The following is a 26,451-nucleotide window of genomic DNA, read 5'->3' on the forward strand; positions in this document are numbered from 1 at the left end:
AGGATAAATCAATAGAAGAACATTACAGAACAAGATAAAACCTATGGTGTTTTGTAGTTTGAAAGCGTATCTTTCGAATGGAAACTGTTTGATTTGCCGGTTTTTGCCGGTTTTTATGGTGTGTCGACGTGAAAAATGCGTATTTTGACTATAATATTGTTTATAACTTTGACAGTTATGGTCAGAGAGGTAAAGTGTCTTCGGGTCAAATGTGTGTTTTGTAATTGCAAATAACTTTCTAGGACAAACCTTGTTGATAAAATCGCGTCCAAAAAAGTAATTAAAAAAAAACTGTTTTTTGGGGGTCATTCAAAGAAAACGTTCGGTAACTCGTTACGCAATCGTTTAACGAAGTTAGTGTCTTCAGCAAAGTTGTTTAATTTGACATAATCTACAACTTTGCTCAAGACACCAACATGATTTGAGCAAGTTTGTAAAATTTTAATTTTGCCCTGCCCTTCTAGGTGGATAGATCAGCAATATCTCAGCACCAAACGATAGCCCTTTGAAAATTCTGCAACTCTTCTGAAGACACCATCCTTTTGAAATGTTGTTTTCATACCGAAAAATAAAAAAACGCACGTTTTGGGGGGTTTTGAACCACTGTGCAACGGTTAAAAAGTTAGAGCAATTTCATAGTGTGGCAATTTCATCGTGGACACCCTTTAGGTCGATTTAAGTACATAAATCAGCAGGCATAAAAAGAATGTAAACAAACAAGGTTTTCAGTTGTGTGCGTGAGAACGAGAAAATGTAAAAAGAAGCATGCACGCTGCTTAGACTGTCTCTCGTAAATTCCCCTATTACGCGAAAATAATGTTATTACATGAAAATCACCCAATGTTTATATTTCAAAACGCTTTATTATGGAGCATAAAATGACCTGGGAATGTTTGGGGAAAAATGGCTGACCAACATAACATAATTTTGATGTTTTTCTTGTTATATCCATCATTTTAGATTTTTGTAATTCTTTTTTTAATTATTCCTTCGTATTATATTGTCTTTTCATTGAAAGGTCTTTTAATAAGCTTTCAAATGGTATGTAACAACACAGGAATAACTGTTCAATAAATTATAAAGAAATATTTTAATGTGGGCTTGTTTTTAAAGCAAAAAGTGCATGATTTCAGCATTTTTTCAACATTCGAGTTGAATATCTCTGAAACTACAAATCTTAGACACCTAAAATTTTGGGAACTTCTTAGCTAAAGTGTTTACTATTGATAGAGTATTCCAGAATCTGAGTCAGAAAAAGTCAATTTTCCTATTTTTGTCCACCTGATTTCCTGTAGTACAGCGCTTATTTCCCCACATCCGCAAATCGCCTGCCAGATCAGCAACTTCTTTACACATTTCTATAATTTCTTCTTTCGAACATCCTCCGGAAAATGGAACTTAGACTTGGCATCGAAATATTCTTGCTCAGGAAGTAGACGGAAGTCGGCTTTGACGTAAGTTTTGTCATCCATCACGTTGCAACACGCAAGGGCGCAGGTTTTCGCAGTGATGTTTTGCTTTTCATTCCGGTTTGGGGCTTTTTGCACCTTGTACACATATAACCCAGGACGCTTCATGGTTTTCTGCACAAAACCGACAAGACACCTTGGCCTTTTTAGCGACATCTCGAATTGACATGTTTGGACGGTTCTTGATCTGTTGCACCACTTATACGATCACTTCCTTCCTTTCTTCGGGCACTCAGATGCTTCTTGAAGGTTCTTATCACACGAGACACAGTTGTATTTGCAATTCCAAGCTGTACAACGGACAATTTCTTATTTCGACGACAAGACTGGAACTACTGTTTGAATAACTATGAAACTTGACTGATGTAAACAATACACTATGAATAAGATTTACTAAAATTTTCAGGTTTTTTTTCTTATACGGTTCAAATGTTACAGAAGATTTTCGGTGTGTTATTTTTATCGAATACACCCTTTATTTTGGGGTTATGAATCGAACTGGAGGGTGGGCAATCAGAAATTTATTACTTTTTTTAAATGAAGCAACCTAATGTACACTTTAAATTTAATATTAACATTCATTAGGTATACCTTAACCAAAATTGTCCTGTTGTCACATATTTTTTTTGTCGTGGATGGTTTTCAGTTTAATTCAAACTGATTAAAAGAAAACATATTTTAACTACAAATGACAAAATAAGCTCATTTGGAACAATGCACTTCAAAAATAACAATGTTAAAAAGGGTAGGGTTTGTTAGAAAGGAGTTACCATTCAAGCCCAAACAAATACCGATTAATGTTAAATAATATATCTACCGACAGCAAGATTACACACATTTTACTAAAACATTTTACATTACAAAAACTGACAGATAGTGATTTGTTTTTTGATAACATTGTTTAGAGAATTGTTGTTGACGGTTGTAACAAAAAGGTGGCATACTATCATCATGTCATGATTAGCATTTTCCACTAACAGTCTACTACCCCTCTTTCCGAAGCCTAGATACGTTCATTAGTGCTCATATAGGGTGGAATGGTCAAATATTGGTCAAATATAATTAAGTGCACACTTATTATGTTATTATATAAATGATCAAACTTTATTTCTTTTTGAAGTTCAACGGCTACTAAATACAGCAATATTATTGTATTAGGATTTCGACTTGACAAATGCAAAACTGCCTGACTTTACGTTTCACACCATCCATCAGATTTTGAACCGCTGTTGTATTAACCTTATTTGATGCTGAACGCCAATTTGCTTTGAACTGTTTCTCATTTTCATCTTTTTTTTTCTGAGTGTCCTTGAGATTTCGCTTAACGATTGCCCAAAATTTTTCGATGGGGCGCAGCTCCGGTGAGTTTGGAGGATTTTTGTCCTTGTGTACAACTTGGAAGTTGTTGGCGGTGTACTATTCCTGAGGCATTTTCCTGTAGTGACAGGAAGCAAAGGTCTGGCAAAAACCACACGGAATAACTGTGTTTCTTCATAAAAGGCAACAGGCGTTTTTGCAAACATTCCTTTACATAAATATCTTGCACGAGTAAAAACATACACCAAATTTTAGACGACCAATTTTTTACCGTTATTTGATCGTATAACATATCAAATATGTAATTTCCCCCCTCATAAAGGCGCCAATCTCTTTTGAGACACCACAGTATATCCTTGGCTTTCGGTGGAATGTCTTTCACTATCAGATAACTGACTTCATGAAAGGTTGTGGCCTAGCAAACCTTTCAGGATGCAAATTGTCTCAACTTCCCGAAGCATAGACTACCATTGTGCTTGACACAAAATATAAAAATTGATTAATTGCATTGTTTGTCGTAGAAATCTCTCAATTATCAGCTGGGGAAGTGCTTCATATACCTCTACAGGCCATATCACGGTCATGTTTAAAAACGGATTGATTATGCAGGTATCAAAAAATTCAACGGTGATGCATTGGATTGAAATTTTGAACTTTGAAGAAGTTTTTATTATTTTTTTACATAATCCTACGTGGGATAAAAATTAATGGGCTACTCAATAGACGTATCAATATTCGAAATGGTAAAAAAATGATGACAGTGGTTTAAATAGGTAGATTTCGACTTTTTAAATTAATTTAAATTAAATGTAAGTGTTTTAAAGCTTCTCTCCCATACCTTGTGAATCTATAATTTTAAAATGTTAGGCGTTCTCGGCAGAGCACATTATGCGTTCTCTATACAAATGTGTTTGAAATTACTCTGCGGTCCCATAATTCCCTGAAACTGGTAATAATTGCTACGAATTTTCCTAATATTGACTACATTTTTCTCTATAAAATTTTCTTGGAGTGTTTTTCATAATTTGTTTGGTGCACCCTTTAGAATTGCCTTAACCTTTCGTTAATCGCGCCAGCGTTTGTAACACGAGTACTCGCGCGTTGAACTTTGTACAACAGAGTAAGTTTTCCATTGCCAATTTGCTGCCGTGCTACCAATCGATCTAAAACCATAATACGTGGGATTTGACTTTATTGTTAACGACATGGAATATCTCGAGATCCTGACCAGATAGAAAATTACTGTCTTCGACACAAAGTTGTTCAGGAGGTCAAGGCGTTTTGGCTGGTGGACAGTAGTTTAGAATTTTCTCACTGTGAAATTCTCGCATATAAAATATCTCTAGATCCTGATCAGATACAAAGTAAATGTCTTGGGCAAAGTTGTTCAGGAAGTCAAGATCTTTTTGATGGTGAACAGTAGTTCAGAGTTTCCTCACTACGAGGCGTTAGTATATACATGAAATTCTCGCATATACAATAGCTCGAGATCTTGACCAGCTAGAAAGTTACTGTCATTGGCAAACTTGTTCAGGGGGTCACTGGTGGACTGGTGGACAGTAGTTCAGAATGTTCTCACTGCGTGGTGCTAGTATACATGTACATTTCTAGCATATCCTATAACTCGAGATCCTGAACAGGTATAAATTTAATGCCTTCAACAAAGTTATTCAGAAGGTCAAAGCTTATTGCTTGGTTCAAAATAGTTCAATATTTTCTCATTACGCGGCGTTAGTATACACGCAAATTCTCGCATATAATATATCGAGATCCTGACAAAATAGAAAGTTATTGTTGTCGGCAAAGTTGTTCAGGAGATCTTAACCGTTTCGATAGTGGACAGTTATTCTGTATTTTTTCACTACATAGCGCTAGTATACATGTGAAATTCTTGCATGTGATATATCTCGAGATCCTGACCAGATAGAATGTTACTTTCTTCGGCAAAGTTTTTCGGAGGTCAAAGCCTATTGCTTGGTGCACAATAGTTCAGAATTTTCTCACTTTGCGACGCTAGTATACACGTACTCACTTATATAGTATAAGAGCTCCTGACCAGATATAAAGTTACTGTCTTCGGCAAACTTGTTCAGGGGGTCAAGGCCTTTTGACTGATGCACAGTAATTCTGATTTTTTTCACTTCATGGTGCTAGTATACACGTGCAATTCTCGCATATGATGTATCTCGAAACCTACAAAAAACTTACTGTCATCGGCAAAGATGTCCAGGAGATCAAAAACTTTTCGTTGGTGGACAGTACAGAATTTTCTCACTACGGTGCGCTAGGATACACGTGAATTCCTCGCATATGTAATATCTCGAGATCCTGACTAGCTAGAAATGTCCTGTATTCGACTAGGCTATTTAAGAGATGAAGACTTTTTGGCTGGTGAACAGAGGTTCTCAAGTTTCGCATATACAATATCTAGAAATACTGACCACCTTGAAAGTAACTGTCTTTGGCAATGAATAAATAACATGTAACATGTTGTGGTCAGCCCTAAACTAGTCACCCACAGCACTCTTCGGGGGATGGTACTCATTTAACATACTAGCAAGATGAAGTTATAGAATTGGGTTGTTAGTGGAATGCTTACAGCAAAAAAGGGTTTCTTCTATTTAAATGCACTTAATTAATTTTGTTATCGATACCAAAATTAATTAAGTGAAATTAAATGGAAGATAACCTTTTTTGCTGTTTTATTTAAGGATTTCGCTAACAACCCAATTCCATTAAATCATTATGATGACTATGAAGCCTTTGATTTTTTTCCTTATTAGAGAGTTGTATAGATTTTTTTCCTTTACTTTACTTAAATCTTTGGTTTTTTGGTTAGGTGGTACACATGGTAGTTGCATTTTTATAACTGTGATTTTGACATTTTTACCTAGATGATGAGTACTTAAGGGTGTCAGATTTTGATAAGTCTTTAGTGGTATTGACACTGATGAAGACTGCTACAATGTGCAGTCTTCATCAGTGTCAATACCACTAAAGACTTATCAAAATCTGACACCCTTAAGTACTCATCATCTAGGTAAAAATGTCAAAATCACAGTTATAAAAATGCAACTACCATGTGTCGCACTACGTCGCACTACGTATCTGTCATAGATACCAAAATTAATTGAGTAGAATTAAATGGAAGATAACCTTTTTTGCTGTTTTATACTAGCAAGGTTTAGCTTTTACGAAAATATCAGTTTGCAATTAGCTAATGGCGATGAAACTCTTAAATTTCTCTGAATACACACGTATTAGTGCAGATTCGTGGGTTCGCATACATTGCATCCCCTTATATGCTTGCAAGCCTAAACATCTGTACTTATACTTAAATATTCAGATACAGATTGAAAAGAAAAAACTTGAGATTTGTTCTGGCCTAGCTAGTGCTAAAACTGACTCATCTACCCTAGGTGCATAAAATACATCTTCAAATTAGTTTTTCAGCAGTTTCCCGTTTGATAAGCTTGTAGTCAGCTCAAAAATGAAAATTGAAAGGAACTATTGCTACTGAATAAAAATCGCTTATTTGGTTAATTAAGGCTAAACAACCACTTATTAGGCCTTAATCGTTACATCAAAGTTACTATTTTAAATTAGATGTGCTGATTAGAATCTATATAGGTTAGTGGCTTAGGGTTTGGTCAGTTCACGAAATAGGGTGCTTGTAGGTATGTTGACTAGAGTGACGGTGGTGTGGTATCTATCAGCCTGTCAGAACATCGGTGATCGGCTCACAACAGTGGACGCCTCACCTTAGACCACCAATAAAGTGCCTGGGTACATTATGTACACCACTAACACTCCCGTTCATTATTACTTTTTTTTAAGCATAATTTTGAGTTTTAAGAACTCATCTTCCTGCTAAAGTCGTTCGATTAGAATGAAACCAAAAATTAATCACAGACACAAACACACCCAAACCCACAAATAAATATTGTTGTACTGAAATTTCCGACTCGTAATGCGCACAATTACAGTGCTGTTGGTAAGACTGGCAACCATATGTAATCCACCATAAATAAATATAATGAATTTAATATTCAAGTTATTTATGTTTCATACCACATTAACATAAAAACAAGAAATGCTTCAATAGTTTGCCATTCACATGCATTCTAAAGCATCACTGTACTGTTTTAAATGCTTCAGTGAAACATTACAGCTAAGTCAGTTGAAACCTCATTTGCAACTTGTGTCATCCAAACATCATGTTACATGCAACTGAATTGCAAAATATTTTGCAACAAACATAAGTTGCAAAGAAACTCCACCTTCTGCGCTTATTAAGGCACAATGAAGTTTTATATGCGATGAGTTGTCCATATATTAGGCCTTCATTTAGTCACGCTAAGGTTGTTGTTACTTGCTAAAAAAACAAATTTAATGAGACAATAATCACTACGGGGCACTTTTTTTTCTTCTGTTCGGGACCTAACACCACTGCGACCAGTAATTTGATCTATTGTAGTAGGGTAGAGAACTACTTCGGCCTATTCGCCCATTGTGGGCCTATCGAGCAGAAAACATCAAATAAATCCATGATTTCAGAGTTAAAAAGTCTATTATGCGTATGGTACAATAATTTAGTTAATAACCCAACTAACATTTTCTGCTTTGTAAGCCAACTTTTGCAGCGTTGTGCTGTAAAATAGCTGAAAAAAGCTGCAGATACAGCTACAAGCAGAAGCTAGCAAAATTGTTTTGTAGAGCGTTTACTCAACTTTTTCACAACCATTATTCAATTTACCAATCTCACTGAATAACAACAGCCAATAAACGCTAATGTCACTTTTATACACATCCTAATCAACTTTCAACTTGTAGCTGCAAAACAAAGCTAATAAAGTGAATATATTACTCATTTGATGGCTTCTACACAACCAACTACTCCTGCTGAATAACATAAACATCAAAAGTGTTTTTTCAACAACTAAACAACCTGTACTCAGCTAATCAACTGTGTTAGCACTACTTTGGACGCATTTTTACAGTCAGCTAGGTTTATTTTTAGACGTGTGCAGTTTTACAGCTTCTACTCTGCTCCTTTACAAAGGTGAAGTAACTAGTCGATAAAAGTGAGTCATGTACACTATTATAAAGCCTCTACTCAGCGATTTTGTTGTAGAAGGGTATGTTGATTTTTTTACATCAGTTCAAAGTGTTGGCGTAGCACAGTTGTTAGTGTCAAGGATTGCCAATGCGGTCGTCTCGAGTTCGATTCGAGATTTCCGGTGCAGGGTAAATAATTTAGTGGTGTTGCTTGTGACTCATTTGGATTAATTTGATTTACAGCAAAATATAAACTCAATAGATTCCTTAATTAAAAAATATCGTGGACAATATTTAATCCGGCTTCAAGACAAAGCTGTGTAGTGATTATTGGATAACCGGGAAAAGGCTGAATAAGCGCCTTTCAAGTCCACACACAACTAAACAGCTGGATAACAGCTGTATATAAGCGTTAATGGATATGCAATAAGAGCTTGTCCCAACCGTCCCAACAGCCATAAGTAGCTGACTAAGTTCGCCAGATTTGCTTGTATAGAGGTTGAATAAAGGTTTCCTCATATCGTATAACATTTGAATACAGCTTGAGGCTGTTTAAATGAAATGAGTAAAGCGTTTACTTTGCGAAAATTGTTAGTTGGGAAGCTACCGAACGCAGTCAATGAGAGCGCGTGATATGAAGTTTTGCACCCATTATTCCCAAAAACAAAAGAAGCGCTCCGAACGAATCAATTTTTATCTTCATCCGACAGGCCGAAGTGAATTCATTGACGTTTCAATGGCGTTTCAATGCGTTAGGCCGAGTTTAGAATCCGTAGGCCGAGTTTGGCGTCAAGAAGCAATGTTAGACTTTTGGAAATATATCAACGATTGGTTTCTCTTTATCAAATCTTACGGAAGCCATCAGTAATAATAACATTCCGTTTGGTGCTAAACTGCGCTAGATTAAGAAAGATTAATTGCGGGTTGTGCTTAATAGGCCGGAAATGGGATAGTTAACCCTATATCCCGTGTCCTTAGTTTAGTACATGTCGTATCCATCACTATTGAGAAATGATGAAGTATTCGATTTTTTTTACAGTTGTCATTCTCGCATTTCTTGATAGAGCTGGAATTAGGGCGTAACAACTTTTGTAAACAATGACTTCTCTCGGTGATTTCTTAAAAGCCATGGCTCTCAGTGGCAAATCAACATCACCATCGAGTAGGGGAAGACTTCCCCTACCCGATGGATATGTTGGTTTGTGTAGGCGTGCCTTGAATTCCTAGAAATCAACGAGAGAAGTCATTGTTTACAAAGGCTGTTACGCCCTAATTCCAGCTCTATCTAGATTTATCGCAAGGATGCAACTCTAATTGAAAGGTCCCGCTCTTTATACCCTTCGGAGTGTTGAAACATCCTCCAAAGGCGCGCCCCTTTGTCAGTCAAAATTGGATTCCTTAGCAACAAAGTTAAACAATGACACCGATAATGACCATGCATCAGAGCCCTAGTCTTAACCACTTCAAACTAGGGAACAACGAATAGAAGATAAGGAATCACATAGATGAAGACTAACTAACTCATTTGTTCCTTGTTTCAAGATCATTCTCGGTGGACAAAGCCGAGTCTTGTCAGTATCAACAAGGCATAAAAATTAACAAGGACTAAGATGTGTTCCTTGGATTACTGAAAAATTCTGTTCCCCTAGTTTGAAGTAGTCAGGACTAGGAATCGGTGGTAGATCCCGTAACGTACCACGAAAAGGTGATCTACCCACGTTACGGGACAACGGGGCACTTGTAGTATCAATTCTTACGCGGCAAATGGCACACTCTCACTCTCAAGTATTAAATAATTATCACACCACTACGATAATAACTACAACGTTCACCATTCCACACAGCGTTAGATGAAGATTAAATTAACTTATCAATTTCAGTTCATTTTGCTGGTGTAAACTTTCAGAAAGAATTCAATTCTATGGCTTCACATTTTCACACCTATCCTTTTTTCTATTTTTTCAGAACCCTCCAGTAAGAGGTCTTGAACTTCTTGAATGAATGAATGACTAAATCAAGACAAAATACCAGAGCCAGACGAATAACATGAATGGAAAATAAAAGACAAGAGCCGATACCATTCGATGAACCGATACCACCCGTGTTTTCCGGGCGGCGTCCAAATCTTTTAAGTGCGGAAACTTGTTCGGCAACTAGGTGATAACCCAAATGCTCTTGTCTGCTCTGCTTGCTTCAGTGGTCCGTTTTGTTCTGTTTGTTTTGTCTCGGATTGAATGATCTCGTGTGGTGGCAGTGAGGCAGAACTAAAAATTTGTCAACACATTCCTCTTCCCGTAGCATCTTTGGAAAGCCAATCATTTACGTTTGACGTTAATTGAAATTAATAGGTTGTGTTGTCGAAGGAGAGATAAAAATGTCTGGCCAGTGATCAACTGTTTGGACGCTGAGTCATTCCTGAAATACTTTGATTTTGATAGTATGTGTTCAGGTAAGAATTCTACTGGGTAGTTTCGATGTAGAATGCTGTGTGAATAAATTGAAGACACTACCAAATCCATCTCCGTCAAAACAGTCGTTAACCGTCAAGTAGAAAACTTTTCATGTTTCAACGGCTTGTCACGAGATGGTGAACAGCTGGTATCGGCTGTTCATATAGCTGTCACAAAAAATGAAGTCTACTTTGCTGCTGAAGGCTGTATACAAAAAAAAAGTAACAGAAGGTTTCCGCAAAGCTTCGGCAAGTCGATGATAAAAACCCTATAATTTAACATCATCCGCACCCACACTGACACCACACCAGACCAGAGACGAAAAGGAACAACATCATATATTGCTGAGAGTGAGAGAAAGAAGAAAATGATCGCGCACGCTTTGTTGATTGTATAAAGTATAGGGTCAAACACAAGAGGAAGATCCTATTATGTGAATTTTGGGACATGTTTGAAGTGTTCCGTTCTTATACCTGTTATTAAGGATTTCGGGAGGTCGTCTTAATTCTCGCTAATAATCTTGTTCCGATGGGTCAGGAATGTCAGGCGGTCAATTTTCATTCAGTAGAGAAAAAAAAATATATATGAAAAAACTGATGTCGTGTGCAATGGAATTTGGGGGACGGTTATGTGTTTTATCATTCATATAAAATATGGTTAAATATAGTTGTCACGATAATAAATTAAAACATTCTTTATCTGGAATGTCGGTTTGAAAATAGATATGTTTAAATCTTGGGCAGCTTTTTCCTGCAGCTTTCATACTGTTATGTAACGAATTTAGGGAATGATCACATACGTAGCACATTGAATAATGCTCGCACTTTCAAGTAAAAATAATTTAAAATTTATGTTTTTAGGTGAAACGTCTTGAAGTGTAAAACTAAACGCAGAAAAAAAATACCATCCGAACACAGTTCACCCAGAGGCCTCAATTAACGTCATCAGCAGTCATAGACACTTTTGAGAGCAACTTAGCTGCTACCGGTGGCAATACGATGATGTCGTGTTGGTAAACGGTTGAAATTGATAGCTTGGTTTGCGTCTCCGTTTGCATCAGTGTTTCGATTTTATTATGTCGTGACCCAACTAGAGTGTCTCACCTTGCTAGTTAACAATCTTGGAAGATCAAAAATAACACACCTTTTTCGGAGATTCAAATCTTGAAACACACCGGAAATTATTATAAAGTTGAAGAGGGACCAGTCGCCTTAATACAACAAAGTTACCAAGATCGGTGCTTTGGCGACGGCGATGCCATAGTCAATTAGTGTCAATAATAATAATAGGGAGCGCGCACGCTTACTCACCGGCTAGTCTGTCCTTGACGGCTTGGTGGGCCAGTGCAGCCGGATGTAGCGGAGGCAGCGACCAGGACAGTGGATTGCAGGGTCCCCGTTGGGGAGGCACTCGTAGCACATGACTGGGTGGGTAGATTGGATAGCTGTAGAGAGCGCCGGCCGTATACTGAAGTCCGGCGGCAGAAATGTGGTTCTCGTTTTTTTGACTATCGCTATCCTCCGAAATGTCCTTGTCTTTGTGGCTGTCGTATGGTTTCGATAGTAACCTCGATATGCTGAAGGTCAGGTTTTCGTTGGGAGATCGAGTCGTCGGTTCCGAGGGGGTTTGATGATCACTGTTTGGAGAAGAGCCAAGAGAGCAAAAGGAAGAAAGTTAATCACAATTACCTTATCATGTAGGAATTGTTCTTCTTTTAAGAGCAACAAGACAAACCGATTTTAATCTTTCTTCCCATTTAAATCCAAGTGAATCTCATGAATTCGTAATCTTTATTGTTTATAATAAATTGAATTTTAAATTCAGATAATGAAAGATAGTGCGGCTGGCTGGGTTTCGCATTCGGTATTTACCCCGGATTCATAACATGAGCAGATAGTTTTCGGTGCGGGGGACCTATGCGTATTGAGAGTTCACAGCGTGATTAATAATTTACGAATGAGACGTTTAGCTTTTAACGGTTTACTGCAAGCACGTATTTCGGCACTCAGTGCTTGTTTGGATAAAAGGGGTGAAATTTCTTAGTTGATATGCTACCGTTAACGTACATGCAACATTTTACTTACACAGAATTTTAAAAGGACAGGATGTGGAGGTAATATTGGGAGTAATAAATCATTCTGATGAAAATTTTGGGAGTTTGTTTCGGGTTAGGTTAATTTGTGAATCTATATTTCAATTTAAATCTATTGAAACATTTAGGACAATTTATACTTGTTAGGATGGTCATAACTTGCTATGATGGTGGTATATTTGTTTTGATGGTATGCTTCAAGACGGAACAAACTGTATTATCAGCCCTGAATAGAAGAGAAGTCAAATTATGTGTCAATTAAATCAATCGAATGTCATCCAAAATATCAAACGTATTCTAAACATTTCATCAAATTGAATCCACCGTGGAGCATCCATGTTTGAACACTATATTTTTTAATTGGTTTATTGCTTGACTAGCCTATTGGTCCCAAGCAAATCGATTAACGTACCACATTCTAGTCGAAATTCTAGTACTACACTATGTTTGTTTTGATTCGCTATGAAAGTTTCACAGATATAATGAGGGGTTCGTGAATTTTACTATGTTTCGAGGGGTGCATCGATTAACTTGGGACCGAAGGGAGCACCAGAGCTGAGTTAAAAAGTTGAGCATGTTTCTTCAAGACCTTCTGTTATTAGCTTTACCTCTATGGTTGAAGCAAGTTGAACAACGAAATAATTCAATAACAAAATTATGTTGGAAAACAGATGGGCAAGAATGTTTACTGTTATTTTCACGTACATAATTTTGCATGTTATTACTTACGTCTGTAATGGTTTTTTTTTAAACTACTTATCTGCTAGGGCCGTCAAAACCAATCACATACAGCATACTGGAAATCCCGCGAAATCTCATTATAAAAACTAATCGTCAAGTAAACAGTTGCAAAGTTTGTAGCATCAAAGTTGATGTAGGAAAGCTCATCGTCTTCTTTTGTTTTATTACGCTCCCACAGGGACTTTACGCTGGCTCACAACTCCACAGTTGTTAATTGAGAGCTTTCTAAGCCTGTACTATTTTTGATTTAGTATGATTGTGTGGTAAGTACGATCATAAAGACTGGGACGCGCAAAAATTAGTCGACACAAAAATCGTTTCTTTCAGTCAAAATTCATATCACAAAAATCTTCGTATTTTTCTTTTGGTAGTTCAATACATATGTTTAAAGGAACAAATGTTCTTTTATTCTTTTGGTTTGCCAAATTCGAACTGCTGTGCCTTCCGCTTAACCCCTTCCACTGAATATTGCGCAGTGGTTAGATTTAAACTGCTGCTCGTTTTCCATGGATTTATTAGTTTATTTTAGATTCCGTTTGACCAAGGCCCAATACCGTTTGATAGGAGTTCTAGGCTGTTGGGAGGGTTGTGGTCTTTGGGTACCACAACTACGTTGTTCGCATCGTACCACTCGATTGCCTTTTTCCCATAGTGGTAGCTCGCCAAGTTCGGCCAGAACAGGTATATTATGTTGCTTTAGGAATGGTAGCAGCCGCTTTTCCAGGCACTCCTGTACGTAGATCTCTTGATTGATGGTTCCCGTAGTAATGAAAACGCCGCTTTTTAGACCACACGTACATATGGCCTGCCAGACGAGATATTTTTTCGGGAACTTTGATAATTTGATGGTTTTGAAAATTTCAGCCACCTTCCCTTTTCTTGATGCAGTATAAAACTCCTGTCTCTGAAGCTGCTTGAAATCCACCTCCACATAAGCTTCGTCGTCCATGACGACACAGTCGAACTTTGTGAGCAGATTCGTAAACAGCTTTCGGGACCGCTGCTTTGCCGACGTGTTTTGTTTGTAATCTCGGTTCACCACCTTCACCTTCTCAAACGTTGACAAACCCGGCTCGTTTCATGGCCCGCTGCACAGTAGTATGGGAGACATTGAGCTTGCCAGCGACATCCCGGATGGAGAGGTAAGGATCCCGTTCGGATTACGATTGCCGCCGCTTCCAGGCTTCCTGGTGGTCGACAGACGCTTCCCGAACACTTTTAAAACGTTTATCACTGTCAATTTGGCCACATCCAGCAATTTTGCCAACTTGGCGTGCGGGAATGTCGGATTATCTTGCTGCGCGAGCAAAATTTTGACACGCTGCTCCTCTTGCTTGGACATCATTTTGGAAACTGGAGAGCAAACGGTGAAAAATCATCATAGCAACAATTGAATATACACTCAACTTCCAAATGCAGCATTTTAGAGTTTATTAATGCATTTTTAACAGAAATACATCAATTTGAAGTTGACCAATTTTTGCGCGTTCCAGACTTTACTCTATGCATAGGAACTCAAGAAATTTTTCAACATGAAAAATTTCTAGACCTGACTGGCAATCGAACCTAGCTGCCTCCAGCGTGGTCTTCCTTTATAGTTGCACCTATATCGACTGAGCTGAGTGAGGCCCTCGGATAAGAAAGTAAACCTAGGATGTGATATTTTCAGCGAATCCAAACACGATAAAGACAAAACGCTTGCTACGACTAACGCTACAAACTCTCACAACAACACACCTCGATCGGAGTGGTAGAAGGATTATGATATATTGCTTGCCTGCTTTGTTGCAATCTACATGGTTGAAGACATAGTATGATCATAGAGGTTACTCTAAGTCAAGAATGTCCCGAAGAAACGTGTTCAACTATTTGGCTCAGCTCTGGTACTCTCTTCGGTCCCAAGCTAATCGATGCACCCCTCGAAACATAGGAAAATCCACGAACCCCTCATTTTATCTGTCAAACTTTCATAGCGAATCAAAACAAAGATAGTGTAGTGCTAGAATTTTGACTGAAATGGGGTACGCTAATCGATTTGCCTGGGACCAATAGGCTAGTCAAGTAGTGAGCCAATTGAAAAATCGTTAGTTTCCACCGGTTGGTATGATCGCAATCGAGAAAAGACATAGCTAAAAAAAATCCACTAACACACGCGTATCACCTTCGGCTTTTCTGCGTGAAGCAGCTTGCCAACAATTTGGTTGTTTCCTACTACCGGCCCGAGTGAGCTATATTACAAAGGCCGTTTTTCACGAAAAATAAGAAGATTCTATCATTATTGCTTTCAATTGCTGACATCTTTATCGTTCAGCTCGTTAATCTCTTGTCATTTTGTCATTTGGACTTAGCTCGAGGACGCGACAACCACCAAATGAAAGGTTACATGGTTTCATAGAAAGTTTCGCATCTTTTTGGAATCCGTCAACTGGTTTCGGAGATCTGAACGTAACAGGATCTGAAAAAAAACACGCCGTATTTATCAACAACCAATGAACAGAATTGGACGCAACAACCACCAAATGAAAGTTTTCATAGCTTATAGAACACTTATGAATATCTTTAGAATCGATGAACTGAGAATTCAAAATGCAGTTCTATGGTAGCCATTTGAAGTGCCCAGGACCACACTGGCCATATCTGGCAAAGTTTTATGAACCACTGGAAAGTGACCTGTTTTTGAAATGGGTCAAAATCCAACATACGATACCCTAAAATTGTACTCGAAAAAAATGCAACCTTTTCTTTTGTTTATAACTATCGCGCACGGGCAGAACTTTTCCTACGTTGTGTTCAGGGATGTCTGAATAAAAGACAGTGGTTTTGACCGTCCTACCATGACGGAGGCAGATGAACTACTATATTTATTGATAGTGTATTGGGATATAATACAACACACAGCTGGTACTACACAAGATATTAAAAAAAAAAAAAACTAGAATTATTCTAAAACATTTGTCAATGCATTGTCGGGGGCAATAAATCATCAATATTGCCACAGCGTAGGCAAACTGGGTAAAACGGCTTCTGTTGTGATCTTTCTTTTGCTGGTTCGATGTATTGTTCGTCCGTATAATAAACTGATGACACTGCAGTGATCACATAGCATGTTTCTCGGTCAAGAATCCTGCGGTTTACGATGAGCCAAGAGCGAACATGCTCTGCTAGATGGCTACCTTGGTGGCCACACCATCGTAGCTGGGAGGGAAGAAGAATCCTCAGAGTTGATGCCGATGCACTAAGAAATGTTTCTCCGGAATTGCAACGGAAAGGACAATCACATCGAAATATGATAAAGCGTTGCCCACGCGTATCGAACGGCTGGTCTCGGCATCATTATGATCGCGCACGGGCAGAACTTTTCCTACGTTGTGTTTACGGATGTCTGAATAAAAGACAGTGGTTTTGAACGTCCTGCCATGAAGGAGGCAGACGAACTACTATATTTATTGAAGGTAAATTCTTCCGTCTGGTTCGTCCAGCAGACAATAAAGCGGGTCAGACTTCATGCCTTCAAGGTAAGGAAGGCACCTAACCGAACCGATAAACAGAATACGGTGACCACATTCCGGGCCAGGAAGCTCTACCGCGAGTGGTTGGTGCAGCCGAAATTCATCGTAATGGACGATGAGACTTACATCAAAGCGGACGTCAAGCAGATCTTCGACCTGGTGTTTTTCATCGGCAAGTCCCGCCTGGATGTTCCGGAATAAGAAGTGGGTGCGGTAAATTCAGTAAGCCGTACATAATGACCAAATATATAAAGAAGGATGCCTCCAGAAGCGCCTGCTATCCTTCCTCCGGTCCCACGAAGGTGACACTCTGTTTTGGCCGGATCTGGCATCGTGCCATTACGCAAAACCGGTGATATAGTAGTACGAAGCCAAAGATGTTGTTTTTGTGCCGAAGGAGGCAAATCCGCCAAACTCGCCAGAACTTTGCCCAATAGAAACATTCTGGGCGATTATGAAGGGCAAGCTCAATAGAGCTAATATTCTATAGAACAAGAATTGCGCTGGTGTTCCTTTTGTTCCAATGTTGAATAATACCGGGTACAGACCTGTCAAACTTCATAATTTTTTCTCGCTTTGACAGTTGTGTCCCTATTAGATGTAAGGAAAAGATGTTTCGACAGCGACGGCAGCGCTATTCTTCCTCTATAGTTTATTAGCTCTATTGCAAGCTCCTTCAAAAACGACAAGAATTTGAAGAAAGAGTGGAAAAAGTGTGTAAGAAAGATGGCGCAAGTGTACAGGATTTGATGGGTAGCGTTAAGTCCAAGATGCGGGCATTTAGCCTAGTAGAGGAGGTTGAATAAACCAACTTTTCAAAAAACTGCTAATACGGTAGAGAACTAGTTCGGCCTAATCGCCCATTTTGGGCCTATAGAGTAGAAAACTTCAAATAAATCCATGATTTCAGAGTTAACAAGTCAATTATGCATTTGGTACGATACTTTAGTTAATAAGCTACGGAACGAAGTCAATGAGAACGCGTGATATGAAGGTTTGCACCCATAATTCCCAAAAACAAAAGAAGCGCTCCGACCGAATCAATTTTTATTTTCATCCGATAGGCCGATATGATTTCATTGGCGTTTGAATGGCGTTTCAATGCGTTAGGCCGAGTTTAGAATCCGAGTTTGGCAGTGTTAGACTTTTGACAATATCTCAACGATTGGTTTTTCTTTCATTAACACTGCGCTAGTTTAAGAAGAATTAAATGCGGGTTGTGCTTAATAGGTCGGAAATGGGGTATTTAACCCTATGTGTTTATTTATTCCCTGAGAGTTTCAAAAATATCCTTGTCAAGGATATGCAAATAAGGTAGTGGAATTAGATGGAAATTACTTATCCTTCTCTCTCCCTTTATACAGGATGTAAGATATACACTATCTTCACCAATTGAAAGGACGTGAACCGGACAGTTCTCGATCATTGGACGTTGTATCACTTCCATCTAAGAGGCATCCCATATTGCTACCTATGAAGTAACGGATGGACACCTGTACCACTCGTACGATAATCAAGGACTTGTACCTCCAACGAAATTGTGCAAATGCGAATGCGACATTGTGAACATGAGATTTGCGTTTAAGTTTATCGTAATTATCAGAATAAAACTCATCAACCATCAATTGCTGTCTTCACTTACCCTATTCCGGAAAATTACCACGACCTTGTGTTTTAGTAATGATAAATTGAATTGAATTTTTCAACCATTTGCTCATAGAACGAATATTTTCATGCTAATGTCACTTGTCAGTGATACACATATCTACGGCTCAGTATGAATTTGGCGACGTAGTGAGGGGGTAGTGAAAAGGGTCGCCGACTAAGGCGAAAAGGATTAAACGTGACTGCTTTCTTACCCCAGTGTCTGGGTTCAAAACCAGCCGACGTCGTTGGGGTTTTTCTGAGGCAAAGAAATTTCTAGACACGTCTTCCTTCGGAAGGGAAGTAAAGCCCTTGTTCCCGGACCATGGGTTCAATAGGTTCCAGGTGTGGAAGCCTCCCCCTGGCACTCCATTGCTGTCACTTATTAGTCACCATTTGACAATCGACGCTCGTTGGTGATTGGCACTCGATTGCGACCGACCGACGTTAAAACATAAACCTGGATTTATCCCCCTATGATCAGATCGAAACCTTCTTACAAATATAAGATTCGATATATTGCATCATGAGATTTGACGGAAGTCAGGTTCTGACCACTTCCTCGAGGCACACGGGTGTGATTAATGTGGTAAGTACTGGGCACTCAATATGATCGTCAAACGGCTTGTTATTGAATTCTACTGTGATTTGAGGCGTCGCTAGATGAGTTTTGACTCATGGCAGATTCTGACCACTTCTCCAAAGGCATCTAGAACATATCCAAATGTGGCCAATGTGGTCCTGGGCGCTTACTATGGCTCATATCGACCTTGTTATCGAATTCTCATGTGATTTGACTTTCTCGGGGATACCCGGACCATGACCGGTTGTGGCCAATGAGGACCTAGGCACTCAATGTGACCACCATTGAGCATGTTTTCGAATTCTAATGTATTTTGATGTGTCGCGTGATGTGTATGGCACGTTTCAGCTAACTTCTTGTTTTGAGGCCCGTATTCAGCGGAACATATCTCCGGAACCAGTGGATCGATTCCGATGGAGCATGTTGCGTCCAATTTGGTGCAGTGGTTTACGAGAAACACGACATATACATATACATGTTCCGATCACCTCAAGCTAAGTCGATTGACACCTAGCCCTTCGGTTTTCAAGCTGCATACTTTTTATAGGTAGAAAGGGTAACAAGTCAAAAGAGCAAATTCATAGTCTCTGCCTAGCAGCTTTTCCACGCCATTAATTCCATAGACATTTAATCAATGGGCGTAATTAAAAGAGCACTTTGCAGAGAACTCAGGGAATTCTGGAAAGTATTCTTAAGGACTTTCGTTGAGAATGACAAGGTTATTTGGAAATGAATTCAGTGGTCTTTGCGAAAAGAACTTATGGTGAATTCTTTGAAGAATTCCAAGGGTATAACATTAGGGTGCTTCATTTAAACAAATGTTAGATGAGTCTATGCAAAACAAATATATAGATGAATGAAGGTTTTGAGATCGCACAAATAATATACACCTTCATCAATCTTCATTATATTTAGCACATACACTAAATTCTTTATTTATACGGGTTTTTGTAAGCGTTTTTTTAACACAGTGTTTTTAACACGGTTGGTGCCGCTGAGTCACCATTTACACGGTACGTTTTTATCGAGACAACCAATCAACTTGATTCAAATCACATTATCCGTTTCAAGCCATACGATTACCTATGGTATACTTTTAAAAAAATAATAAATTTTTGGTGTAAATACAGAATTTTTAAAAGATGCCTACATGAACCAATGTAAGCTATAATTATATGGACCATTGTAGGCTATAAATATAAAAAAGACCGGAGTGTACTCATATTTTGGGGATATGATTCAAACTGGAGAGTGCTCAAAATGAAGCACCCTAGTATTAAAAATGAGCCAACATTAACGCTACCTATGAAGATAATTTCATTGGAATTGTAAAGAGAAGTTCTAGAGTATTCCAAAGGATATTGTGAGCATAATTTCATAGGAACTCTGAGAATTATTCAAATTACAATATCAATGGATTTCTGACAACAATATCAAAATAATTCTGACAAGAACTCCAAAAATTCCTGACATGAATTCCAAGAAAAATGTGATAATGATTTCGAGGTAATTTAAATATCTAAGGAGATTATAAATTTTTGAACAACATAGGGGAAATGGATGTAATGTCGGCCTAAATGCCCCTAATTTAGGCCCATACATACATTCAGCAATCGAATAAATTTTCAATAGCGACAAAAAATATCCATTAGTACGGTTCCGCGGTGACGCGGCGATGGGCCCAATCTTAGATCCATAGACCAATATTGTAGCCATTTCCCCTACCTAACGGAAATTAATTACGGAATGCTGAGATAGATTCCTGAGGAATAGTAAAACGTAAGATTTTGGAATGGTTCGATTTCGACAATAAAACCACAAAATCTTCCGTTTTTGGCACCGTTTCAAAATTGCATCAAACGCCTATTGAAGGGAATAGATAAATGAATAGATGCATTGGATATTGCTCACGATAGTAGTCACTGGTTCAAATCTCACATCCCGATACAAATTCCTTTAAAAAAACGCAAAACAAAAATCCCGGCATACACGTCCCGAGATGAAAGCTCTACTAATAAACCGTTCTCGGAAAATTTTAACCCGTCTTCACCGGAACACAGAAACCGATCTCTGCAAAATTGAATCCGTATTTACTAGAAAATTTTCGGCAATTTCTCTGGAACCAGTTGACTAAATCAAAAAATAAATAAATTCAATAGTGTTCTATTCAAAACCTGCCATTAGTTCTTGTAACGTCATATTTATTGCAGTGGTTGCCGATAAACCGATATCTCAACTAGTTGACTGATTTCAAAAATATTTAATAATGAGACACGATACCTGTCGTTTATCGCTTGTTGAGTCCAATTCGGTTCAGGGGTTGCTGATATAAAAATCTCGCATAATTTTGTCACACACACATACATACTTTGTCCGATATCGCCGAGTCGATTGATCTAGGATTGAAAGTCAGTTTTCCAAGCGAGGCCTTTGTAAGAAAAGGGAAAACCTGAATAATTGCCATTCACTGAGGAAAATAGACTTAAGAATTTCATAAGGCCGGACTTATGAACAACGCATATGAATTTCATAAGGGTGACTTATGAATGATTTTCGCCATTCACATACGCCATTAACCATTTAATTTTTCCTAGCGTTGAAAGACGATTGGTCAACACACGGATCCCGTAATTGCATCGTCCGTGGTTCGGTTCCCGTTTGCTCAGATTTATTATTTTTTTGCCAACATTATTTTTCATAAAGGCAAATCAATAAACTTCATACTGATTTCATGTGGCTTAAATTCATATGTGTTTCTTATGGAATTCTTACGTTCATTTGGCCCAGTGTAGGTGGGGAGAGATATGATCCTTCTTAGATTTTTGATCTAATTTCCATCGTAATAAGCACAAACCGCAGATTACCTTTCTTTTTCGAACGGATATGAACCCAAAAATTGAGTGATTCTACTATATAGGGGAAATGGATGTAATGTCAATTGGGCCCATAAATAAATTCAGCAATCGACTAAATTGTCAATAGCGACCAAAAGTATCCATTGATAAATAACAGATTTTCAGCGATGGACCCAATCTTAGATCCATAGACCAACATTAGAGCCATTTCCCCCATGGCTTCCAAATTTATTTACGTTTCTGTTAAGTAGTCACAAATTAAAGAGATATTGTTAGAAATCTACACTAAGGCAAATGCACTTAAGAATTTCATAAGGCTCGACTTCTGAACGACACATATGAATTTCTTCATTCCTTTATTTAACGTCGGTCTCTGTTCCGCAATCTAGTGCCAATCACCAACGGATATCGATTGTCATCCATTGACGGCAATCGAATGTGCAGGTAGGCAGCTTCCACACCTGCGTAGGATATCGCATCCATTCAACACACATGGGCCGGGACCAACGGTTTTACTTCCCTTCCGAAGGAAGACGTGACCAGAGATTTTTATGCCTCAGAAAAATCCCACCGACCTCGGCTGGGATTGAACCCAGACCCATTGGGGTGTTAGAAAGCAGTCACGCTTACCACTACACCACCGGCGCCGGCCTCGTATGAATTTCATAAGCATGACTTTTGAATGATTTTCGTCTAACAGGTGGTAGCTCTTACACGCCTTTAACCATTTCATTTTTCCTAGCGTTGAAAGACGAGTGGTAAACACACAGGCTCCGTAATCTCAACGTTCATGGTTCGGTTTCAGTCTGCTCCGTTTTATTTTTTTTTGCCAACATTATTTTTCATAAAGGCAAATCAATAAAATTCATACCGATTTCTTGTGGCTGACATTCATGAGTGGTTCTTATGGAATTCTTACGTTCTTTTGCCTCAGTGTATCTTAATTACTTATTCAATTTGCTAGTTTCCTTTCCGTCCTAACGTTTCATATTGGTTTTCCGTCATTCTACGAATGAAGGCAGAACAAATGGATTTGCTAGGAGTGCTTCCTTTGTTTGGAGAACAATGAGTGTAAAATATTCATACAACGCGCTCGACTATTTGGTAGCTTATGAGTTAACGCATAGAAACAAACGTATTATTGATTTGTGCACGGTGAAATCATTGATATTATAGATGTTTTTTGCGGAACGGAAATGGGCGATTACGATGAAGTAGTGCTCTACCATACTTTTTCAAATTCCGACAAAATAACTCAAGCCTGCATTTAGGGAAGAGAGGTAAAATAATGTTTAATGCAATACGTTTTCACACATGGTTGATTTTGAACATGGAACATTCGGAATATCCCGGTGCAAATAATCGTGTATTTGAATTTTGAAGTAACCGTAGTTTACATCAGATTATGGCCACTTTCCCGGTGGTACCCGCAGCTTGAGGAGTCGCATGATGTGTTTGGCACGTTTCAGCTCATGTCCTGTCTTAAGGCCCATACTCAGCAGAACATGTTCTAACCATGTCTCTGGAACCGATGTATGGTACCTATAGGTGAGGCGTTCTTTAAGTGGGCTGCTTTTTAACTGGGCTGTAGTCCAAAAAGCTGTTATACGTCAAAAATATACGTCACATTTGGTTTCACATTTCGTTTTCATTATTGGTGAGCGGAATACTAAGTGTTGATTGAAATAAATTTTAAATTATTTTCATCTCACACTTATATCGATTCTTGAAAGCGTTTTTAGCGAAAGCGTTAAGCGTTTCTTAACTCACGAGTTTTTGTGATGTGAAAATAACAATACCTCACTTTACACTGTTTCAGTTTAATATACTTCACCTTTTTAAACGTCGATCAAACCATACATTGAAGTTCCCCTCAAGGTTTTTTTTTACCTTGAACAAGTCAACCCAGTTAACTAATGGAATTTTGCTAACTGAGCTGCGCTTTTAGCCCAGTTAACGAAATCACACTAAAGTCAACTCATTCATTCTCACGGTATTCTTATGCATGATTCAACGTGCATAAGAACACCTTGAGAATGACAGTGTCGACTAGTTTCCTTCTGCCTCACCCATAGATACAGCATATGGCTTCGGAACCAGTTGATCGATTCCAAAAATAATCAATAGTGTTCTACGGGACGTTGGTGTTTGTTGCATCAAGTAGAGAAATATTCCTCTAAAAATGTTATACACGCTCCTTCAATTTTACTCAAAAGTGAGTAACTTTTACTCAGTTTCGTATTTGTATGCTAAATGTCAAAAACTGAGTAACATCAATTAAGAAAAATGAGTAACATTAACTGTAATTAAATAAAAATTAAACTTTCCTCACTTATGAGTAAGATCAAATCTCATAAACATCTGAGAACCGTATTTACCCAAGTTAGAACTTTCACGAACAATATCCGTGGAATTTCTGCAATCAGCAGCTCAAAGCATCCGTAGGCAACATTCTTCGTTCCTCCGAAACAGGTTTACTGAATCGGAGTTCCACATACTGTCGTAAGTAATTTTTAATTTTATTTTTCCTACGGGGAAATTTCTATTATTTTTCACGCATGTACCCACTTAACCTTATTTCAGGATCATCTGAATCAATTCTCGGTGCAAATAATTCCGAGGGATTGAGCTTCATATTAACAACAAGAAGGTATATTATTTTGTAGGAAAAGTCGTGAAATAATATTATTCAAACATTCAGCTTCTTCAGTTTTCAGACAATAAAAACCCAGAAATATCCGGGAGTAGCGCTGCTCCCAGAGAGTATTGAGAGTAGCAAAAAAAAAACTTCAACGTTTCCGGATCGGAAATCCTAAAACGATAGCGTTCAAATGATCAACATCGGTAACCGAAAGTTTACGAAAGATTGTCTAAAAGAAGCTATGAACAGTAATGGAACTGATGCTGCCCCAGTAAACTATCACAGATAGTCAAACTTCGATGTAAAAAATTCAATAATTTAATTACGTTAATCTTTATGATTTAAACGTTTTATAACTATAAAATGTTCATGTTTTCGATGATTATCATCTTCATCCTATCAGCATAAAACGATAGGATGATATTCTGAAAGGATAAATAAATACTAAACTGAGTAGCGTATACTCAGTTCTGCTTATTTTATTTATTAATTCAAAAGTGAGTAAACATGAGATTACTCACTTTTAGGGTAGTTCCACTTTTAACGAAAATGTGTCGAATTTTACTCACTTTTGAGTACAATTGAACGAGCGTGTAACTCACAAACATACACACTTGCATACATTTTTCGATCTCGTCAAGCTGAGTCGAATGGTATATGACACACGGATCGTAAGTCGGTTTTCCAAGCAATCGTCATGATACATCAAACCGATGATTTCCAATTATTCTTACAAGGTTCGTTATGCATCTTAGTATATTTTTGATGTCTGATTAATTTTATCTAATACCGTAGAAATAGCGTTTTTCAACCGGTGGGGAATTCACCCAGGGTTGAATGCAACCATACTAGCCTTAGTAAGTGGATCACTGGTCTAAACATTGTAACACTGACTAAATGCATTGCACTGAAAAGGTTACGTTACCATCAACCTACTACGTAAGATATAAATTCAAAACAAAAGTCCTACCTAGCAATATCCGATTCATCGTAGCAGGAACTTCCATTCCCATCACCATCCAGATCTATATCCTCGGAACCATTACTGTTGTAGGACATTCGCGAGTGTGAATCCGAATCTGCATCCACGTTTATCTCCTGTTCATGATCCAGATCCTCCTCCTCGTGAGTAGCGGACGACATTATCGATAGCGGCGGAATTTTGCCAAATTTCCAATTGCTCACGGTAGCCAAGAGTAATTCACCTTCACCGTCGGTTTTCTCCTGATAAACACTTTTCTTATAAGCCAATAACCAGCTAAAAATGGTTAAACGTCGAAACACATCTCCACATAATTCACACCATTAATCTCACAGGTCATCGAACCGTTAAACAACCTAATTAGCTACTTGCACAATGTCAACTCAAACAAACTGTAAATTATTCAACCAACGTGCACACTAAATCCTCTTTCCGCAATCTTCAATCTTTTCCAAAATTTACAATCACTCTTTCAATTAATAGCTCTTCAACTTTTATCATCAAACAACTGCGAATGTGTCTTTTGCATCCAGCGACCGCGAACGAACAGGTAAAAAAGCAACGACAACAGACAGTTAAAACTTTATCACCGTGATTCCCTTTACGCGCTCACGCTGCCATTCGCCCGCAAACAGCGAAAGCAAATCTCCGAAAATGAACGGTTGCGCACAAATGACAATCGAAGCACTAACTGACGAACGGTGATTGTACAACTGTTTTTCGTTGCTGGTTTTCATTAAGTTGCTGCTTCACGCGCCCAACATCTCTGAACATTGCATACTTTAGAGAAAGCCACGCCTTCTGGACGAAACAACGTATGAAAGAAAAGTAAACAAAGCAAAAAGCAGTTGAAGCAACTCTCTGATTGGGCCGCGAGGCGTCACCAACACAATGACATGTAAAGATCATATTGTATGTTTACATGAATATCGTATTCTACACTTACGGGTATTGGTGCTAATTTGGATGCAAATGCTAAACTGTCAGCTATGAACCGGTTGTGGCGATACAGTCTTTTATTTTGTTTTGCTTGTTTGTCTGATATTGTGTGTTGAGTTGCGAGTATTATCTCATTTGAGAGCATGATTTGCTTATAAGCAATTGTGCATG

General features: G+C 38.3%; 1 protein-coding gene across 4 annotated transcripts in view; it reads right to left on the reverse strand.

Annotated features, from left to right (window-relative positions):
• C15 overlaps positions 1–26,037 on the reverse strand; it is a 107,021-nt gene extending 80,984 nt beyond the window's left edge. For all 4 annotated transcript variants that reach the window (XM_065218494.1, XM_065218493.1, XM_065218492.1 and 1 more), the window contains exons 1-2: positions 25,330–26,037; positions 11,605–11,930 (exon numbers count right to left, since the gene is read on the reverse strand). In XM_065218494.1, coding sequence (XP_065074566.1) covers positions 11,605–11,930; positions 25,330–25,502 — 499 coding nt within the window. In that variant the 5' untranslated portion in view covers positions 25,503–26,037. The remainder of the gene's footprint in view (positions 1–11,604; positions 11,931–25,329) is intronic.
• Between the last annotated feature and the right edge of the window lie 414 nt (positions 26,038–26,451).

Source organism: Ochlerotatus camptorhynchus, unplaced genomic scaffold (assembly GCF_037179485.1).
Source record: "Ochlerotatus camptorhynchus isolate MF236.1 unplaced genomic scaffold, CSIRO-AGI_Acam_v1.1 ptg000087l, whole genome shotgun sequence".
In the NCBI taxonomy this organism is placed as follows: Eukaryota; Metazoa; Arthropoda; class Insecta; order Diptera; family Culicidae; genus Ochlerotatus; species Ochlerotatus camptorhynchus.